The sequence below is a fragment of the Heterodontus francisci genome, chromosome 8 (assembly GCF_036365525.1).
Source record: "Heterodontus francisci isolate sHetFra1 chromosome 8, sHetFra1.hap1, whole genome shotgun sequence".
NCBI classification, from domain to species: Eukaryota; Metazoa; Chordata; class Chondrichthyes; order Heterodontiformes; family Heterodontidae; genus Heterodontus; species Heterodontus francisci.
Window position 1 is genome coordinate 18,626,881 of NC_090378.1, and position 21,742 is coordinate 18,648,622.

Genomic DNA, 21,742 nt, shown 5'->3' on the forward strand with positions numbered 1-21,742 from the left:
GGGGTGGTGAGTGTATATATTGTGATGCACAAGGAAATGCAGTCATGTGGGACAGACTGGATGAACCAGTGGGTCTTTCCCTGTTCGTCATTGTTCATATGTTCATTGCTAGATAAAGAGAAAATCTTGGCAGCAATTTGTACATGCAAAGACCTTGCCAAAAGCTAGCTGATATGTGGATTGCTTTTACTGTAGATAGACATGAATGCATCTGTTTCAAAAGCCAATAACAGTCAGAAATTGTAAGCACTTACAGGTACTGATTGTTTACACAATCTCATTTTTTTTTATCTGCAGTAAGAACAATACAGTTGAAATGGCAACTGCCAGTCTATCTTGTCTAACTGAAGAGTTAATCGTCCACTAAAATAAGTAGTTCTGTTAAGAGGCTTTATTTTTGGTTCCTCTTTAAATTCTTGACATTGATCATCTTCATTTGGTACACAGTAATGCCAGACTGTTATGCAAAAAGGAGCGAAAATGGAGCCAAGCTTAAAAACAAGCACACAACAGAGCTTGAATGCTGATGTTCAGGTGGGATGTCAAAGCTGGGTATCTCCATACAAAATCTTAATAATTAATAGCCACAATTTAACATGATCTCTTCTGACACACCCACACTGGTAATTATTGCTTTAAGGCCATTTGCTAATGAAATTAATGTATTCATTGCCCTAACAAATTAGTATAACTTGTACATAATGCCCTGCCTTTGTGACCTCACAGTAAGAGGTTCCCGAAATACCACCAGAATTAAATGGCAAGAGCATTAAATGGAGGCGGTATTCACTGGAGTGCTGTATGCCTCTAACCACAAAGGATATTCTCTTTTAAAATGCAGAATACATCTGATGACAGTCTAAGTGAAACCATAATTAATAAAAGCTCGGTTTTGTCGACTAATGATATTGTTTTGCAGCAAATACATTGTTAGTTATCCATCTATGTTGACAATTAACGTAACTAATATTATGGAAATTGATTTTATGGAAAAAAGAACTTTGCCCTTTTAGTCAATTACAGCACTTGCATTATGGGTTGGCATTAATCCGCGATATGTTTGGTGTCCAATATGAAAAGCGAAAGATATAAACAGAATCTCACAAATTAAAATCTGCACCGAATTTGATTGTGTATGCACACAAAACAGTATTTACACAGTATTCACAAGGTTAATTAATACATTTTGTTTCCTTTTATTCTCCTTGTACCACAGTGCTTAATGCAGCAGCAGTGTTATACTTAGATCATTGTGCTCTTTCAATGAAAATAGCTTTAAAAAATTCTGTTTTATTCCTCTATTGTCTGACAGTTTTGCGCTCTCCTAAAGGTATGGATTCCTCACTGGGATATGACTCCACTGGCAGCAGACATCCCACCTCCCCCCCCACTCTCCTCCTGCCTCCCCCCCCCCACCAACCCTGTACCTCACTCAAGTGACTATTATTCATGTGAAACTGTAGATTGAGTGCTGAAAGGCTATTCAACCATGACCGTTAACACAACCCAGTACCACCCTTATTCAATGTCCACAGACATGCACTGGCAATAGGAGTCATTGGATAGCAATCAGTGTAAGGAACTCGGGCAAAATTGGTAATAGCGAATTGACAGGAAAAGAAAGATTGGGTGGGGTGTAAATCGGGCTGCCAATTCGCCACTGCCAGTTTGTGCTACTTCCCAAGTCCAATTTTAACCTCTCTGGCTAAATTTCCCTTCCTAACCCAGCGGCACTGCAGTCAACTGTAGTGAGAACAGGACAAGTGGAGCAATATCATGGGGACACCATCAAGTTCCCTTCAAGTCACACACCACCCTGACTTGGACATATATCAACATTGCTTCATCGTCACTGGGTCAATAACCTGGATTTCCTTACTTAACACCATTGTGCAAGCACCATCATTCCAAGGAATGAGCAAGTCGAAGAAAGCCCACTACCACATTCTTAGCAATGTCTCGATTTTAAAATTTTCATCCTTGTTTTTAAATACCTCCATGGCCTCTCCCGATCCCTCTAATCCCCTCCAGCCCCACAACCCTCTGAGATATCTGCACTCCTCTAATTCTGGCCTCTTGAGCATCCCTGATTTTAATTGCTCCACCATTGGTGGCCATGCCTTCAGTAGCCTAGGCTCCAAGCTCTGGAATTCCACCTCTCCACCCACCCCCCCCCCCCCCCCACCCCGACATATCTCTGCCTCTGCACCTGACTTTCCTCCTTGGAGACACTCCTTAAAACCTAATGCTTTGACCAAGCTTTTTGTCATCTGACCTAATGGACCTTTTTGTGGATCAGTGTCAGACTTTGTTTTATAATGTCCCTGTAAAGTGCCTTGGGATATTTCATTACATTAAAAGTGCTATATAAATATAAGTAGTTGTTGTTGTTATTAGGGCAACTAGGGTGAGCAATAAATGCAGCCGATCCAGAATCGCCTACATTCGGAGAACAAAGCAAAATGTTGCCCAGCTGAGATAAGTTAACTCAACAGAGGTGACGGCCTGAACCTAGGATTTTCTTGGTCTGTGTGAGCCATTGAGCTAGCCCTCATTTCATTCTTTCAAAAGTAATGGATAAAACTAATTGATAGGGAGCTTAAATATTGTAGTTTCTTTCGTTGCTCTAATTAATTCACAGTTGAGTTTAATGAAGGAATGTGGATTGTATATTCCTGTGGCCCGATACTCAAATTATTTTTGTATATTAAGTTGGTGTAGTTCTTGTATAGGGCACTGGAATTTAGGGTGTAACTCAGATATGCCAGAGTTAAACCTGTTCAAAAATATACACAAAATTCTGGTGGAATTAGCCACTGGCTGAAGATATGCCCGTCTCCCAAAGTGGCGTATGTCAAGAATGATTGGATAATGAGGGAAAAAGCCCCTGTCCCACAAATTCCTCCATTTACACTGGCACTGTGCTTGATTCAATTAAAGCTTGTAGAAAAGAGGGATAAGTTACCTGTGTGAGTTGTCAAATGAGGGAGTGGGTGAGTTTACAACTTTTGAATGACCACAGGCTTGAAACATCAATTTTAAAAGAAGCGATAACAAAAATCTGTTCTTGGCTGTGCAAAGGGTCCTGAAAGCTGACTTTCAGCAGTTGTAGACAGGAAAGTTTTTTTGTAGCTCTCTTCTGTCACAGAACCCTTAAAACATGGGGTTCAATATGGACATTCCTACATATGTCCTTGTAACGGAGGCAGGATAGGAGCAGAAACAAAGAGAAATTAGAAAGACCAGCAGGATAAGACTACATCAATAGGATATACCCTTACACCAGAGCCTACAGACTGCACTAAAATAAAAGCAAAATACTGCTGATGCTGGAAATCTGAAACAAAAACAAGAAATGCCGGATTCACTCAGCAGGTCTGGCAGCATCTGTGGAAAGAGAAGCAGAGTTAACGTTTCGGGTCAGTGACCCTTCTTCCGAAGAAGGGTCACTGACCCGAAACGTTAACTCTGCTTCTCTTTCCACAGATGCTGCCAGACCTGCTGAGTGAATCCGGCATTTCTTGTTTTTGCTACAGACTGCACTGTTCCCTCAATGGTGTCTCAGGTCTGAGACAGAGGTTCAATAAGAAGTTATAGAAGGAAATCGGTGTCCTGTACTAAAATGACCTCCAAACATCCTCTCAATACAAGCAACAAAGAACAGAGATTCTTTAACCTACATATCACAAAGTGATTATCCTTCGTTCGTTGGTGTCATCTTCTTCCCAGAAGGTTGACTGCCATGGATCTCCACCTGTGTCTGCCCTTACACATTCTGCATAGGTTAACTGCATCCAGTCCATTATATCCATCACGCATTTTTTCCTCTGCTTCCCTCTCCTACGTTTTCCGTCGACCTTTCCTTCCAATAATTGTCTGTCTATTTTCTGCTCTAATGATGAAACTGAAATATTGTATCTTTCTCTCTTCGATACTATGCACTGATTTCCTCTTCTTTCCAGCCATTTCCAGCACATTCTCATTAGTTTTTCTGTCTGTGTAGGATATGCGAAACATCTTCCAACATGTCCACATCTCAAATGCATTCAGCTTACCAATTGACTCTTCTTGTCCATGCCACCGTATGGAGTCTAGCCAGTGAGGTTCTTAGATTGTATTGTTTAAACATTAATCTTTATTGTATTGTAACTATATGCACTCCACACTAGCCTGTGTCTCTCTTTCAAAAGCCACGCTGTAACTGTTTGAGTCTCTCCCACATGATCTCTTACATCATCATGGTGGGTGGTAATCTTTACATTCTCTCAAGATTAACCCTTTGATGCCCTTATACTACATCTCCCCCAAGTCTTTATCTGAATATATATTTACATACCTTCACTTTTTTATTTACATGTTACCCCATCTCCCCCCAAGTCTCTGACTTCATAGATTCAACCTATCAGGAGGCTTCACAACTCTCCCTGATCTTGTTGTCATCAGATGTGGAAGATTGGTCGTCTTTCTCTGATCCCTTATTTCTTGACTAGGACGGCCTTCGTTGAGGTTTGTAGCATTCAGCGCTTTTTGAACTTTCGGTTCATCATCTGAGTCGTCTGAATGTATGACCGATTGATGTCTTTGATGTAAAGGAATAAGATTCCTTCTATTTCTCCCTATAGAACCTTCTTGAGTTCATACTAGATAAGATCACTGTTGATTCTCGTCTTTCTGGAGCATTACTTCTCTATTTTGGTCTCACATCCATACCTTTTGCCCTCCTGACAACTGTGGTAGATTTCTTGTTCTGTACCTTCTGTTATAATTATGGGTCTGTTTGTTTTGATGCGACTTTTCTTTGTCTTGTACTTTCTGATAATCCTTGCTTTACGATCCTGGGAGTAATTTCTTGGGTAGAATTGGAAACTGAGTTCGAAGTTTTCTTCCCATTAAGTGTTCTGATGGTGCTAATCTGCACAATAATGGAGTAGTTCTGTATGTCAGTAGTGCTAATTGGAAATCGTGATGTTTCATCAACATAGTTTTAATGGTTCTGACTGCTCGTTCAGCATCTCCATTAGATTGTGAATATTTAGGAGAGCTTGTTAGGTGAACAAATCCACATTCTTCTGCAAACTGTGTGAAGTAATCATTTGCAAACTGTGGTCCATTATCAGATACTATCTGATCAGGTATACCACATGTTGTGGAAACTTCTTGTAAAACTCTGATGACTGTTTCAGTTGTTGCGTACAACTTTGATCCACCTTGAGAAGTAATCAACTATAAATAGAGAGGATCATCCTTCAAAGAAGAATAAATCCACCGCCAACTGTTCCCACGGTTTGGTTGGGAATTGGGTCGAAATTAGAGGTTCTCTTTGATCTTGCCTATGTCCCTGACCAATTTATTGGACTTGCTTCTTCCCAAGTTCTCTATCTGTGTAGCACTCATGTAGGAACTTGTTGCATTTCTCTTTCTCGCTCTAGTAGTCTTTGAGTGGCATGGCGGGCTGTGCTGTGTTGTGCGGCTTCTCCCTGCATTGTGCGGGCTCTCTGGTGGAATCCGGACTCTGTCGGAATCTGAACTCTCTGTAGTGCTCAGGTCAGCTTGGGGGGCTCTCCCTCTGTCCTGGCGCCTGGATTCTTCTTGTTTATCTTCTTCAACTTTCTTTATAAGATGAAAGTCAATACTAGCTCTTCTACTAAAGAGTGAGGACTCCCGATTGCTTAGGACATACAGTGTTTCTAATATCTGCTTTCCCTTGGATTGAAGCGTCGCTTGTAACTCACCCTTTACTTCAAGTACAACACCTCCTGGGCCATGTAACTGACTTTCTGTTGGTTGCAGAACATGTGTGGATAGCCACAGCTCTTTAGCTGACAGGACCATCACACTTGCTCCAGTATCAAGTTTGAAATTAGTGATATGTCCTTTGACATATACATCTGCTAACCAAAATGTTTGTTTCGGATCATTGATTTTGCCCAGAAAATCTTTCTATTGGTCTGCTGCAGGAGGTTGCGTAGCTGCATTTACCTCTCTATTCTTAACTACTTTTCCTTTAGAGGCTGAGTTAGTCGAGATTTTATTTCAGCACATCTTACTGAAATGCCCTGTTTTCCTGCAATAAAAGCATTCTGCTGTATTGGCGGGACACTGTTCACGCCTGTGGGAAGTTTTTGCACCACGGCGCTGGCAGGGTTTAAAGGCGTTTTTCACTCCCCGCCCTCCCCCTCACCCACCACTAGTGTACCTTTTTTTCTCTGCCTCTTGTTCAGTCCTTTGGTGAAGGAACTGAACAGTCGCAGGAGGTTTCCTGAACCAATGTCTTTTCTCACCTCACAGGACTGGTCTGTTATTACTGCGCAGATTGAAGTAGGAATCACAAGCATTTAAGACTTCATCGAATTTGGTTGATTTGTCATCCATACGTTGTTTTGCTATTATATCATCTGCTACAGCACCAATTAAATATGATAATGTATTTACTTGCTTTGTTTCAGGCTTTCTGTCCAATTTCGATGCAATTCTGACTCTGAGAAACCTTTTCCTCCATAGTATCCAGTTTTGAGTCTGATTGGATCCCTCATGACTTTTGAAACTCTCTGACACTCCCAAACTTTGATCTATTTTTATAGACTGTTTAAAGAGTGTTCCCCTTTAAGAAATTCTTTTTGCTCAGGATAGCTTGTTTTGATGGAGTGTAGCAGTCTAGCAGGTGCTTGACAGTGTTCCTTTTTTTTTAGGTTTCTGGTAGGGACTTTCCCTTTTTTTCAGCAGTTCACTGAAATGTTTACACAGCTGCCTATTGGAATTGACAGAGCTATTTGATAGACAGTTCCAGTTGCTTTTTTTTAAGCTGGAGTTTATTTATTTTGTTCAAGCCTGACTGCTTTAATGATTTTTTTCCAGCTTCGCTGTGTTAATGGGCACTCTGCTGTGTTCGGGGTTTTCCGCGCTTTTATTTCCATGATCGGACTTTTTTTCAGTTTGCGCGCTGTTCAGGGTTTCTCCACTCTTCGCCCATGTGTTCAGTACAAGTAAGGGATTGGGTTTTCCACTTTTCTTTTCCTCGCTCACACGAAGCCTTTAGAAAATTAATTTTTTAAGCTCTTCAAAGGCTTTTCTTTTAACCGGGATTTCTCTATCGTCCGCACAATGACTGACCCGTTCGCTTGCTTTTCAGCCATGCTTCCATTCTATGGAGCTTTTCTGTGTCTTCTACGTTATGTAGTTTGTTTTTTCTCATCAGCTACTTGTTTGAAAGTTTCTTCTCTTCTGGCTAAAGAATGATTGTTGCTTCAAATTTTCTTTTTTTGGGTATAGGACTTCAGTCCCACTATTTTATATATTTATATGCTGCCAGAGAGGTTCTTAGACAGTATTGTTTAAACATTAATCCTTATTGTATAGTAACTATATACACTCCACACTTGCCCATGTATCTCCAAAAGCCACACTGTAACTGTTCTCAAGTCTCTCCCACATGATCTCTTACCTCATCATGGTGGACGGTAATCTTTACATTCTCTCAAGATTAACCCTTTGATACCCTTATGCTACTCTTCATTCTGACAAAGCTGGTCTTAAGTGATTATATTGTGCACATATATTTACAATGACTTTCTTTTAACCAACTGTGCCAAGGTGATACCCAATGCACCAAGATACCAGTGGTGTTTGACTGTGCTGTGGTATATAATTCATATCTTGGGAGCAAAGTGGTCCTCACCTCAGGGTTTGGAACCATGGGAGGCCTTGTCAACAGGCTAAGCAACCATGGTGCCTCGGCAGCCTGGTCCTGTATCCTGATACCTACATGAGCAGGCATCTGAGTTGCTGAAAAAGGTCACATGAGCTGGCACCAGGAGAAAGGATGGCAACAGGAAGGCAGATTCTAGTCACGCTCACCGATCAATGAGAGGGAAGAACTATTGGGATTGGTTAAGTTCTGCAGACTCGGAGAAGTCCTTTCAAAGATCTCCGAGATGCATTTGAGGCATCGTTGGCTATAATTACTCAGAAAATCTCTGGCTATGTAAATTGGCCAACCTTGTAATTCATGGCAGGTTCAATGCAGCTGCCCAGGAGGAGGGCAGGAGTCTTGCTCTGCCTCAGTTCTGATACAGCCATTGGAATTTCATACCCCAGGTGTTCAAAACAAAGGAACTCCAGATAGATCTCCTGTTCAGAAAGTAATTCTTCCTGCGTGAAATTTTTGATTACTGCCTTTTTCCGATAACAAGTGGGGAAAAAATGTCTTTCTGGAGAACAATCTATGTTGGGGAGAGTTCAGCTAAAAACCTAAGTGAAATGTCTAAATCTTATTGCAAATTGTATTTTCACAGGTTTCATATAGTATCAGAACATCAGGCACTTATTTTTACAAGGTGAGAGAGTTTATTTTGCAATAATGTGTCTCTTGGGAAGGAAATTGATAAAGAACACCACTGCGTTCCATCTCACCTTGATAAGACTATATACACGGCATTCATTACAGCACTGTTGCTGTGTCTGCTGGGGATTAGAATTGTTCCAGATCCTGAACCCAAAGACACTTAGTGCATCACACACAAATGGAAAAAACATTTTTCTGTATGTCATCAACCAAACATATTTAAGATGAAATAGTTTTAAGACATCTTTTCTATTTTTTCCAATCTTTGCTCTTCATCGCTTAAAAGTGCTGGTCTATACTGCAGTACAGTTCCAAGGAATGAGAAGGAGAATCTAATAGTGTATATCTGTTCAGCTATTCCCCCCGTCCCTCCACCATTCCTAGTATCTTCCCTCCTTTCCTGACAGTGGTTGCCCATGCTGCAGCCCTCCTATACCTCAGCCAAGTGCTGAAAGCCTAGAGTGGTGGCAGACAATTCAACCATGAGCGTTACAGCAAACCCCAAGATTGGGGTCCAGCTTCGTAACACTAACTGTATGGATCTTCCAGTAATGGGAATCTGTAAAACTGTGGTGCAGCTTTGGAAGAAACATTAGCTAGCTGTTACTTTGAGTGGTATCCTGACTCACACCAAGTCCCATTCACCCATCACCGCTGGTGCTCGCTGACCTACATTGGATGTGTCTGTCAAAGTATCAATTTTTAAGATTCTCATCCTTGTTTTCAAATCTCTCCGAGGCATCATCCCTCCTTATTTCTGTAACTTCCTCCAACACTCTGCGATCTCTGCGTTCCTCCAATTTTTGCCTCTTGCACATCCCAAATTTTCTTGCTCCATCATTGGCGGCTGTTCCTCCAGCTGCCTAGGCCCTAAGTTCTGCAATTCCCTCCCTAAACATCTCCCTACTTCTACCTTTCTCCTTCTTAAAGATGAGCTTTAAAACCAACCTCTTTGACCAATCTTTTGGCCACCTGTCCTAATATTTCCTTATGGGGCTCAGTGTCAAATTTTGCTTGATAACGCTCCTGTGAAACAGCTTGCGTTTTTTTAATACTATGTTAAAGGCACTATATAAATTCAAATTGTTGTTGTATACCCACTATCCTATTTTGCCATTGAAGTTTTCCTTCATGTATTTCTGTCTTCAACTACCTGAGTCGAGTACTTTTTTTTTGGCACAGGTTTGTATCTCACTATTTCTCTTGAATTTTGCCATTCTACATTACCATCCTTCAGTATTATCAGAACTTAAGACATAAGAACACACCACAGTCTGCAGCAAGGAAAATCCATTTGCCCTATCAAGCATAAGCCATTCTGAGCCCATGGGGTAATTTTGCGGAAGTGGCAATAGCAAATCATTCCCCACACTCAAAATTACCCCCCTCCCATGTGTGATTATTCTATCGTGAACTATCTTTTCCCACTATCTGGTAATTCCTACTTTAAGGAATTCTGTCTTATATTCCTTAACTCCCTGAAAAAATATCAAGGTGTGATTTAATCTTCAGTCCCCCCTTTCAATTGATATTATGTCGCTGTACGGTTCTATATATCATTGTGTTTGTTTAGAAGCATTGGGATGACAGCCATTAACTCTGAGCATAATGCATCAGCAAGAAAGTGAGTGGTAGACTCTTTATTAAGATATATTTTAAGCAATTTGTGTTCAGAACGTTCTTTATGTTGGACAATCTGAAAATTTGTTGATACTTGAAATAAACCATTAATGTTTTACAAGCTGATTGTAAGGTCATTGGCATTCCTAGTTACTTGTCCTAGCTGCACAATCGCCAACAAAAGTCCAATGGATTTCCTGCGGTGATTGCTTTCAGACTGACAGCCTCCAAAGTGACTGAATATGAAGTGACAACCAATTGGGGTGCACTCCAATATGAGACAGTTCTCCTCAGAGAAATATTCGAGATGCAGCACAGTAATAAAAGAAACATCAAATCAATAAGTTACTTTTCACACACGGTTACTGTAACTTGATTGGATTTTTGGTTAGACTGCCTGTGCAGGGGCAGTTGAGAATGTTGCCTTAATAGTTCTACTGTCCCCATACTCAATTTGTACTCCTCCCTTCCTAACCGTGGTTACTCAAACCAGAGATTGGTTCCATTGGCATCCACAATCCTCTGTACTTCCTCCAAGTGACCATCTCCATTTTGATTTGATGGGTTACCTGACTTTGGGGAGGTTGCAGGAAGAGGTTAGAGGTCATCATAACCATGCCTAATTACGTTCTTATTCAATGTCTTTCTAGCAAGGATCATTGGATACAGATTAGGATGGACAATTTTCCCCTCTCCCCCACCCTTGAAAAATATAAAGGACAACTGTAGTGCTCCTGGCACCATCGCTGATGAGGTCACTAATTCAGCACAGGGAAAAAAAAAATCTGGGACCCTCCTGAGCTCATGGCTACATCACGCGGTGTATTGCCCCATTGAACCATTATGGCAGCATACATATGAACATACGAACTAGGAGCAGAAGTAGGCCATTCGGCCCCTCAAGCCTGCTCTGCCATTCAATAAGATCATGGCTGATCTGTTTGTGTTTTTAATTCCACACTCCCATCTACCCCCGATAACCCTTGATTGCCTTGCCAAACAAGAATCTATCTACCTCCGCCTTAAAAATATTCGATGACCCCGCCTCCGCCACATTCTGAGGCAGAGAGTTCCAAAGTCCGCAACCCTCCGAGAGAAAAAAATTCTCCTCAGCAGGATGACCCCTAATTTTAAAACAGTGCCCCCTAGTTCTGGACTCACCCACAAGAGGAAACATCCTCTCCACATCCACCTTGTCAAGACTGTTCAGGATCTTATAAACTTCAATCCTGTCTCCCTCACTCTTCTAAACTGCAGTGTAAACAAGCCCAGTCTGTCCAACCTTTCCTTCGCAGAGCGAAGGTTCAATAAGGTGAATATATGTAAAATATTTTGTGCAAATAGAGTGCTACTAGATAAGAACTGACAATCAGAAGTGATTTTATTAGATAAAATGAATAGTGATCGATTGAAAAGAACTGAAACAAGGAAGCAGATAGCAATAAATGGAGTCTACATCACTGGTATTGGAACCTGCCAGCTAATACTTAAAATAGCATGTACTGGGTGAAACCAAGCAGAATAAAAACACATCAAATCACTTCTGTAACCAAATATTCAATTGAAAATAACCTTAAATGTTAGATGTTATCAATATTTCATTAATTTATTTCCATCTATAGCTCCTGTACTTACAACAGGTAACTTGTTATGGTACAACAATTTAGTCAATTTAATGAATAAGGTAACATTGTGTCATGTTCATGCTTTTCTATATTCATGCTATAAGCCATAATGCTATAAGCATTTGTAAGTTCACGTGTTCAAGCCCCATCCTTAGATCACAAAAAAGGGTTGCATTTTAAAGGCAATTAAAATTTCAACATTATATTGAATGAAATTTTAGAGACTCTATCACTCATTATACTGACTACAGATAATGAGGAATATTGATGTTTCACTACAGCTAAATAGTACATATCTCATATTGTTGAAAAGGAATCACGCCAGCACTTAGATGCATTCATATGTAGATATGGCACAGTAAAGCTCACACTGGAGTGCACATTATTTAAATGTTAGACACAATGTCAATTTTAATGCAATGGCAGACAGCACTCACATTTCGCAAATGCTGATATGACTCAAAAGCCCATTACATCACTTTAACTGCAAGTGGTCCCATAGGATAATGAGATTTAGACACTTTTTAGTACTGGTTCCCAAGTATCATTGGCAATATTTATTTTTATAGCTTTTAATTCAATTATTTGTTTTTACCTAAAAAAGAAACCTTTATAGGAAAAATAATTACATGTATATGTATTAAATGCCCGCCCTCACCTCCCCCAGCCCCAACATTTCCGGCATCCAGAGTCTTACCTCAGCTGTGCATACTTTACAACTCCGCCTGTCTTCATTCCTGGGGCCCTGTGAAAAACAAAACTCCATTAGATCTATTCATGGGAGAATGAAAAAGGAAATCTGTGTGCGGTTGTAATAATATTAATCGACATTGTGATGATTGGAACAACAGCCTAAAAATCTGATTTAACCCTCGGGAATAGCAGTGGTATTTTTGCACCAAAACCTAAAATTCTGGCAAGTTTACGTTTCTTTTAAATTTGAACGAGGCACCCCAAATTTATACATGTTCAGTGGCTTTCTATGTTTTCTTTAATTCTATCAACTTATTTAACATCAGAGAAAGTTACTATTGTACCCCTGACGTTAGCCCCATGGTTAAAACAGTGAACACAGTAGGCAGATTGCAGCTTCGATTTCCCCTTACATAGGAACAGGCGCAGGCTATTCAGCCCTTCAAGCTTGCTCTGTCACTCAATGATGGCTCATTTGTACCTTAACCCCACTTACCTGCCTTTGATCTATATCCTTTGGGAGCCTTGCCTAACTGGAATCTATCGATTGCAGTCCTGAAAGCTCCATTGACCCCCAGCATCCACAATGGGCGGCACAGTGGCGCAGTGGTTAGCACTGCAGCCTCACAGCTCCAGCGACCTGGGTTCAGTTCTGGGTACTGCCTGTGTGGAGTTTTCAAGTTCTCCCTGCGTCTGCGTGGGTTTCCGCCGGGTGCTCCAGTTTCTTCCCACAGCCAAAGACTTGCAGGTTGATAGGTAAATTGGCCATTGTAAATTGTCCCTAGTGTAGGTAGGTGGTAGGAGGATGGTGGGGATGTGGTAGAGAATATGGGATTAATGTAGGATTAGTATAAATGGGTGGTTGTTGGTCGGCACAGACTCGGTGGGCCGAAGGGCCTGTTTCAGTGCTGTATCTCTAAATAAAATAAAATAAAATAAAAAATGTTTTGGGGAAGATAGTTCCACATTTAAAGTATCCCTTGTGTGAAAACGTGTTTCCCAATTTTGCTCCTGAATGGACTAGCTCTAATGTTAAGATTGTACCCCCTTGTTGATGATTCCCTGACCAGAGTAACTACCCTATTGAATCTTATTGTCATATTTGTCACTTGGATAGCTGATTGGTCATGTGCTTCAGTGCCAAAAATTAGGGAGGGGAAAATTTGCTGAAAGTTCTTCCTCGCTGGAAGCGCCTGCATGTGGCTATCAGGTGATTTCAGGATTAGGCTTGGCTGTGATGCAGCAGAAGGTTGAATTGCCTGCTGGCGTTCACTGGCCAGGTTACTATGCAAAGGATGGCCACTTGGCTGAGCTATTGCAAGGTGACTGATGCCCATGAAAAGTCACTGCTGCGAAAATAAAAACCGACTTGGGCTTTTGAAAGCTGCAGAAGACACAGGGCAATCAAAGGGTTAAAGTGCAAAGCTCCACAGCACTAACACTTTTCAGTCACATCCAAGAGATTCTGTTTATTTTGAACATTATACTGATATCAGTTATTGTTGTTTTATATTAAAGTAATTTGAAGTACTGCATCTGGACTGTCCCCTGGTGCCAGTTCCAAACCATTTAACATTTTTTATTGGAGCACTCTATAAAACCATAGTTACAAACCATTATGAATTTGCATGCATGACCCACTTTGAAGACCGTCATCAAAGACAAATGACCCAAGTTATGGATTAAGTCAAGAGTTGATTAATTTACAATGAAAATCTAACAGACTCGAGTGTTCTCAACTGTCTATTCAAACCATTGCTTAAATGCGCTCGTTCGCGTGTAGTCATTTTCTCCAAATGCTCCAAGGCTGATAGAAAGTTAGGTAAAAATGAAAGCTTTCTCCACACTGAAGTAAAATATCTGTAAGACTGGCTTGTGAAACATTCAGAAGTACTCAATTAGGCCCCTGGTTTCTAGCTGAAGGTTGTAAACATGTCTTTGAACAGCACACTCAGAGACTGGTGTTCAATTGGATTAAATCAACTTGAATGGTGGCAGTAAGGCCCTGGCAAAAGGATGTTGTGATGTAATTTCCTGGGTCAGCCAGCCTTATAAAGGTAACAATAACCTGGGCTTTCCAGTAATAATAAACCTACTTCATTAGGTTGGTATCTTACTTGGCACTTTGGACCCAACCAAAGGGGTTTAAGAGTAATGGCCAAGGGAAAGGAACCTTAATGAGATGCCAGCCTGAACAAGGCAATTGTTCTTTTCAGTGTTATTACAAGTAGTAGAGTATGGGGTAGGTAAAATTCCATTTATCGCATAACCTAACTGGGTAAAACTCTATCAAAGACAGGGTTGGGGCAGGAAACCCTAACACAAGTGATGCTTGAAGTACATTCAACTGATGACACTGATTTGTAGGAAGTGTTCAATCCACAGAGCCATTTCTAGATCAGGTCAATAGTCACATCAGTGCACATTCTTTCTAGTTATTTTGACAGGAACTTAGTGCATTGTCTACATTTTTGTGGAGAGTGGTCGAGCCAAGTCTCTGCATTAAGCCACCAGCCACAAAAACAAACAACAAATTATATTTTTAGATGATGATTCCGAACTAGTTGGCTGGATTTTACGGGCCGCACCGAGGTGGGATCGAAGGTGGGGGAGGCACAGTGTATCGCGATGGGTGGTGGGGTGGAGGGCTTGTCGCCTCTCGGTCACCCAGTGATCATCCCAGCAGTAGGACAGGCTGACAACGGCCTTCCTGCCCAGAAGCTAATTGAGGCCCTTAACCGGCCTATTAATGCCCAATTAGGGGCCTCTTCCTGCCACAGCTGGGATCTTACCAGTGGCAGGGTAGGGGGGGTAGGGTGGTGCTCCGTTGCATGGGGAGGATGCCTTGTAAAACAAGGTGCCTCCCTGCAGGTTTGGCTGCAATTTGTGGCCTACGGAGGACCCCACTGGGATGTAATTCACCCCCTGGGACGTCCCCCCGACCGCAAGACAACCCCCCTGCCTCCCCTCATTGGGGCCTTTCGGACTGGCCCCAGCGACCACGCCTTATCAACCACTCATCTGGGGCTCCACTGCTGGGCCTGGGTCCGAGGCCTCTGCAGTACTGGCAGTGGCCACTGCTCCTGGTGGCGCTGCCGATATTGCCCTCTGAGTGGCTGGCAGTTCATGGAGGCGGGATCCCTGTCTTTAAAGGGACGAGGATCCCATGTCCTGAAACGGATTTAAAAAAAAAATGGAGGATTGCTCCAGGGCACCATGAAAATGCAGAGGCACGGATCCCCCGCCTGTTCGGCCCAGCATTTTTTTCTTTTAGGAGCCCCACCTCCTACACAAATCCAGCCCAGTGCGTGGACTCACATCGTAGATAGCCATACGTCAATCAGTTACCTTTCAGGTAAGTTTGTGGAAAATGGTCACCTCAAAGTTAAAGACATGCCCAAACAATCACCAATGTATTTGCACCAAAAACCACCAAGGATATAACTTGAGAAGCTTCCAACTAGTTATTATAATAGCTGACAGTATTGATATGCAGTCATCATAAACATGGTAACAGAGAAAAGCACACCTTTGAAGACCCCTTATTTTGTTATCAAGTGAGTGGGGTGCTGATCCCGGGGTCCCTGGGTGAGGGTGAAATCAGAGACATAAGTGGGGGGTGGGGGTAAGGGGGCCTGGGGGGGAGAGTTCATGGTCTCTTGATGGGGTGGGTCTGAGGGGAGGGGAATTTGAGTTTTGAGGGAGGATTGGAGGCTTGAGGGGGTGGGAGTGGAGACCTGGGAGGGGGGAAATCAGAGGCCTGAGGAGGTGGGGAAATTATAGGCCTGGGAGGAGGTGAGGGAGGGCCTGGTGGTGGGGTGGGGGGATCAAAGGCCCGGCAGGGGAGGTCAGAGGTCTGGTTGGGGCAATCAGATGTCTGATGGGGGGAGGTCAGAGGTCTGGTGGGGAAAATTAGGGTGCATGCCTGATTGCAAGGGTTACTCATACAGGCAAGCCATCTCAGTTAAAGCTGGAAATGGGCGGGTTTGGGTCAGGAATCTCATTTTTAAGACTTTAACCTTTCCACCACCACCTGCACCAATCCACTGTTTATTTTAGGTTAAAATTCCTCCCCAAGTCCCTGCTCTTTGAAAAACTCCAAAAATCACTTGGATTTGCTACCTTTCTCCTTCACAAGCCTTTTCAAGCCCCCCTTGGATCCCACTCTTTGGCTTGCCCCCCCCCACCCCACCCCAGTAATCCTTCCCAACTCCTGCCTGATGTCACATTCTTCTAAAGTTTTCTGCGAGATCCCTCTGAGAGAGATGCTGTCCAAATGCAAGTTGTTGTTGTAAATTTATGGGGATTAAGTTGTTGTTAAGCGTAAAGCACTATTCATCATTTTGTTTCCACAGACTTTGATCTTTTATTTTAGAAATAGTTTAAGGAATTAATCAACAAGTCCCTTTCAGTCTTCACAAGACCAAGCAATCATGATATGAAGATGAAGAATGAAGCTCTCCATATATTACCCTGACAATAAGCCTTATGGCACCAACTCCATGAAGGATCCCTGCTGCACCAGCATGGCATTTAAGGGCTTGGAGAGGATGCAGATTAGATTTACTGGAATGGTACCAGGGATGAGGCATTTCAGTTGTGAGAAGCTGGGATTGTTCTTCTTGGAGCAGAGGAGGTTAAGGGGAGATTTAATAGGGTTATTTAGAATTATGAAGAATTTTGATGGAGCAAATAAAGAGAAACTGTTTCGACTGGCAGGAGGGTCAGGAACCAGGTTAATTGGCAAAAGAATCAGGGGGAATTTTTTACGTAGCGAGTTATGATGACCTGGAATGCACTACCTGAAAGGCTGGTGGAAGCAGATTCAATAGTAGCTTTCAAAATGGAATTGGATATATAATTGAAAAGGAAATATTTGCAGAGCCATGGGGAAAGAGCAGAGGGTGTGGGACTAATTAGATAACTCTTTCCATCAACCAGCACAGGCACGATGGACGGAATGATCTCTTCCTGTGTTGTATGATTCTATGATTCCATGGCATGGCCATTTCTCATCCTAACTAACCTTATGAGCTCTGGGAGTGAGCTTGTCACTTTTGTAGCAATTGTGCTGATTTGGAGGGCAGTTTTGTGTAGTACGCTCATGATCATGGGAGTTGGGTTGAAACTGTCCGAACTGATTTCATGAGAAACATCCAGACCTTTGGAGAAAGGAGACTTTAAACATATCTGGCTGGGCTAGATTTGCAAAATGGTCCCCATCGTAAAAGGGCCAGCTTTTAAATATACTTGACCACCCAATTCCAGCATCTGTGAAATAGCCTGATGTCTGGCATTTCTCTGATACACTTCACAATAAACAGCATCATACTTTGGAGAAAACAAAATTTGGCTGATGTTATGCGACAGAAAGCATATATTTAGTCACCGAGGACATTGAAGTTTGAAAAAGCTCGTTTCATATTTTAAGGGTTTTACAGCTCCCACTGTAAGCAAATCACTCATCTTGGCTGAAATTATAAATATCAATTTACAGAACATTTTAAGGGTTTTAAAATTTAAAATAAAAATTCTGTCAGCTTTCCTCTTCAGATGTATTATTGTGGATAGTGAGATTTATTCAGTCACATAATCTATATTTGACGGGAGTGCTCACATGAATAGATGACGTTTGTTAGAAATGGAATTCATTGAGGCACTTGAATTCTCAGTGCTCTGACACCAGTGTGTACTTGTCCTTTAGTGTAGGGCAGGGGAGGCTTACAAGTGCTGTCATTCAGGATCAGTTCAATTTACCTGTTTGATCATCTGAAAGGAGCAGTTCATGTGATATTGCTGGCAGGAAGTTGACTAACATTGTAATTATTCCAAGAATTCCACAATGGTGAGAATATGGAACTTGCAGGAACGTTGGAGTATAGGAACACGATTAGCCCATTCAGCCCCTCAAGCCTGTTCCATGTCTTAACTCCATCTACCCGTCTTGGTTCCGCAAGACTCAATACCAGTGCCGAACAAAAATATCAATCTCGGTTCCCAAATCTTCAAGTGACACCCCCACCACTGGGCGACAGGACCTGGATTTAAATATTTAAATTCATGAGATGAATAAATTAAATCAACTTGCCTTGAATCTTTCGGGACCGCGGCAGCTGGCACTCCCTGTCCAATTCAATTCCGTGTCTGGGGAAAACAGGCGTGACAGTGGTGGGGAGGGGGGGGAGGAGCTAAGCTTTTTACTGCAGTTTGGGTGGGGGTGGGGGGGGGCGTTCAAATAAGTATCTTCAGTGGATGGTGGGAAGGGGCGTCCTTTCAACTTTGTGCAGTCGGGGGGGGGGGGGGGGTGAAAGGTCAGAATTCAAAGGTAAATGTTTTGGGGGTGGAAAGCGCAACAACTTACTGTAATTTTTATGGTGGGGGGGGGGATTTGGAAAGGGACGTTATAATTTTATTTTGTAAATTTTGAGGGGGTTTACTTTAAAAATTCAAATTTGCCGGCTAGCTGACGCCATTGCCAGCGACAGACAGCACCCCCACTTCACGTGACTGGGGACGCGGGCCACCCCGACTATTTCAATGAGCTGCCGCGCGGGAGATCACAGCAGCTCTTCGATGTGTGGCCCGCACGTGCAGGTCGCCATTATTTTGAGCTCACTGCCAGGAGCGACGGGGGGGGGCTCTTAAAATCCAGCCCTTTGTGTGAAGAAGTGCTTGCTGACATTACCCCTGAATGGCCTACCACATGGAGTGGTTGAGGTGAATCGTACAGATGCATTTAAGGAGAAACTAGATAAATACATGAGGGAGAAAGGAATAGGCGGATGTGCTGATAGGGTGATATGAAACAGGGTGGGAGGAGGTTCCCGTGGAGCATTAACAGCAGCATAGCCCAGCTGGGCTGAACAACCTATTTCTGTGCTGTAAATTCTATATAATTCTATGTTATTTAGTAAATAAAAATATAAAATTTAAAGGATATTGTTAAAATCTCACCCCAATCCCCAGGCAGCATATTCTATAGTTAAAGCATCAGTCACATCTGGAATCCAGTGACAGGGTAGAGGGAGGCTGACTGGCTGGACTAGAGAATTATTCTCCTATCAATATTAATATCAAAACGGTTTTATGAAATGTTTGGGAAAAAAATGAAGACAGTAGTTATATTAAATTTACATCTGATAATAATTTGATTTGGATTCAAGTCGTAATGAAAATGATAAAGTTGCTCATTCAGATTTGGTCTAGATCCAATTTTTAAAACGCGTCCTTGGTTTTTTTCCCACCTTTCCTGTAGGCGCTGACTTGGAGTACGGTTCAACAGGCACTCCAGTCCCTTTCCCATTCTTCCTCTGTGAGCCTATAGGCTGTTGGCAAGCTATTCAACTGTGGAAGCAACAGGCAAGCTCAATCTACTCCTCAGCCAATGTTCACCCATATTTTCAAGCAGGGGTCACTGGATAGCACCCAGGAGTGGTATCTCATACCGATTTTAACCAGAAGCAGAGGCCAGCGGTAGCACCCTCACCACTGCCCGAGTTGAGATTAGCTCACTCAGCACAGACTAGGGATGAAACCTATAGAAACATAGAAAATAGGAGTAGGCCATTCAGCCCTTCGACACTGCTCCGCCATTCATTATGATCATCCAACTCAGTAACCTGTTCCCGCTTTCGCCCCATACCCTTTGATCCCTTTCGCTATATCTTAGAGCTATATCTATAGAAACACCTTCCTGGTCTGTGATCCTCAGTTTGGTGATGTGTTTACATAATGTTTCCTCAGATTCCAAACTCGGACCCAAATTCAATTCACCCACATCAGTTACGTGCTGTCTGATTCCCATGGAATGAGAATTCACATTATCACAGGCATAAATCTATATCCCCCTATTTTATTACGTACTCATCAATGGGTTCTGCTGTTGTAACAATACTGTTGAACCTTCATTACCTGCACTCCAATTATATGATTGACCACTAGAATTGCAAGGGTCTAATGCGCAGCATCACCTCAATACAGAGCCCGTTCGCATCAATAACAAAGAAAAGCCTTGCATTTCTGTAGCGTCGTTCATGAACAGAGGATGTGTCAAAGCACTTTACAGCCAATGAAGTACTTTTGAAATGTAGTCACTGTTGTAATGGAGGGAAACCACGGCAGCAAATTTGCACACAGCAAGTTCCCACAAACAACAATGTCACAATGACCAGACAGTCTGTTTTTTATGATGTTGATTGAGAGATAAATATTGGCCAGGACATTCGGGAGAACTCTCCTGATTTTCTACAAAATAGTGCCATGGGATCTTTTACATTCACCCGAGAAAGCAGACGGGGCCTTGGTTTAATGGTTCATCCAAGAGACAGCACCTCTGACAGTGCAGCACCCCCCACCCCCCAAGTAGTGCACTGGAGTGTCAACCTAGATTTTTGTGCTAAAGTCATGGGGCTGGATCGGCAACGGGCTCAAAAAATGGCGGCCCGCACACACAGGCCACATGCCAAAGAGCCGCCACAATCTCAAGCGGCAGCTCATTTAAATAGCTGGGGTGGCCCGCCCGCCCGCCTCAATATCATGGAGGGGGCGGGATGTCCATCCCTGGCAATGGCATCAGCTGCCTGTGCAAAATTAAATGAATAAATGTCTTATGCCCCTTTCTCACCCCGCCATAACGATAACATTAACTATTTGCCCTTCCCCCCACAAAACACTTACCTTTTACATCTGACCTTTCTCCCCAAAACTGCACAAAGTTTGAAGTTCATCCCTTCCCACCATCGCCGCCACCCATTACGTGCATTTGATCCTGTTCCCCCACCCATGCACTGAAAATCTTACCTCCTCCCCCCTCCCCATCAGTGTTGTGCCGCCTTTCCCCGGACGGGGATCCGAAGGCACGGGAATGCCAGCAACTGTGCAGAACATCAAGGAAGGCCCTCAAGATTGCAGGTAAGTGTATGTTAATTCATTTATATTATTCATTTGAATATTTTGATTGAGGTCCCGTCGCCCAGCTGGCCAAACTGGCATCGAGATCCGTGGTGGGCCTCATCCGGACCCATCTACAGGCACCCCCCACCACGGAATCCGACACTGGGAGGACAACAAAATCCAGCCCATGGTGCGGGACTTGAACTGACAACCTTCTGACCGAGGTGAGAGTGCCACCAACTGAGCCATGGCTGACACAGCTTGTCTGATATAAAGCAGCCTCACAGACCAGAGTTGAATTCAATTTATGGTAATTGCATTACACTTGTCACCATTGCTATATTTAAGATATTACTGTAACCAGCATTCAGCACTTCTGCTTATCATTTATTTACTAGATGGGGGTGCGGGATGGAAGGTTGTGGGAGTAAAGAGTATCTTGGGGCGGTTTATTATGCCCATCACTTGCACAGTTAAGGAAATATCATCTCATGCATGTATGAGATATTAGTTAGATTAATAATAAACAAGTTGTCGTTTGGTAGTATAGAACTTGAGAATTATTGAAAAC

General features: G+C 42.6%; 1 protein-coding gene across 2 annotated transcripts in view; it reads right to left on the reverse strand.

Annotated features, from left to right (window-relative positions):
- LOC137372673 (uncharacterized) overlaps positions 1-21,742 on the reverse strand; it is a 256,098-nt gene that overhangs the window by 178,665 nt on the left and 55,691 nt on the right. For both annotated transcript variants that reach the window (XM_068036717.1, XM_068036718.1), the window contains exon 3: positions 12,284-12,331. In XM_068036717.1, coding sequence (XP_067892818.1) covers positions 12,284-12,331 — 48 coding nt within the window. The remainder of the gene's footprint in view (positions 1-12,283; positions 12,332-21,742) is intronic.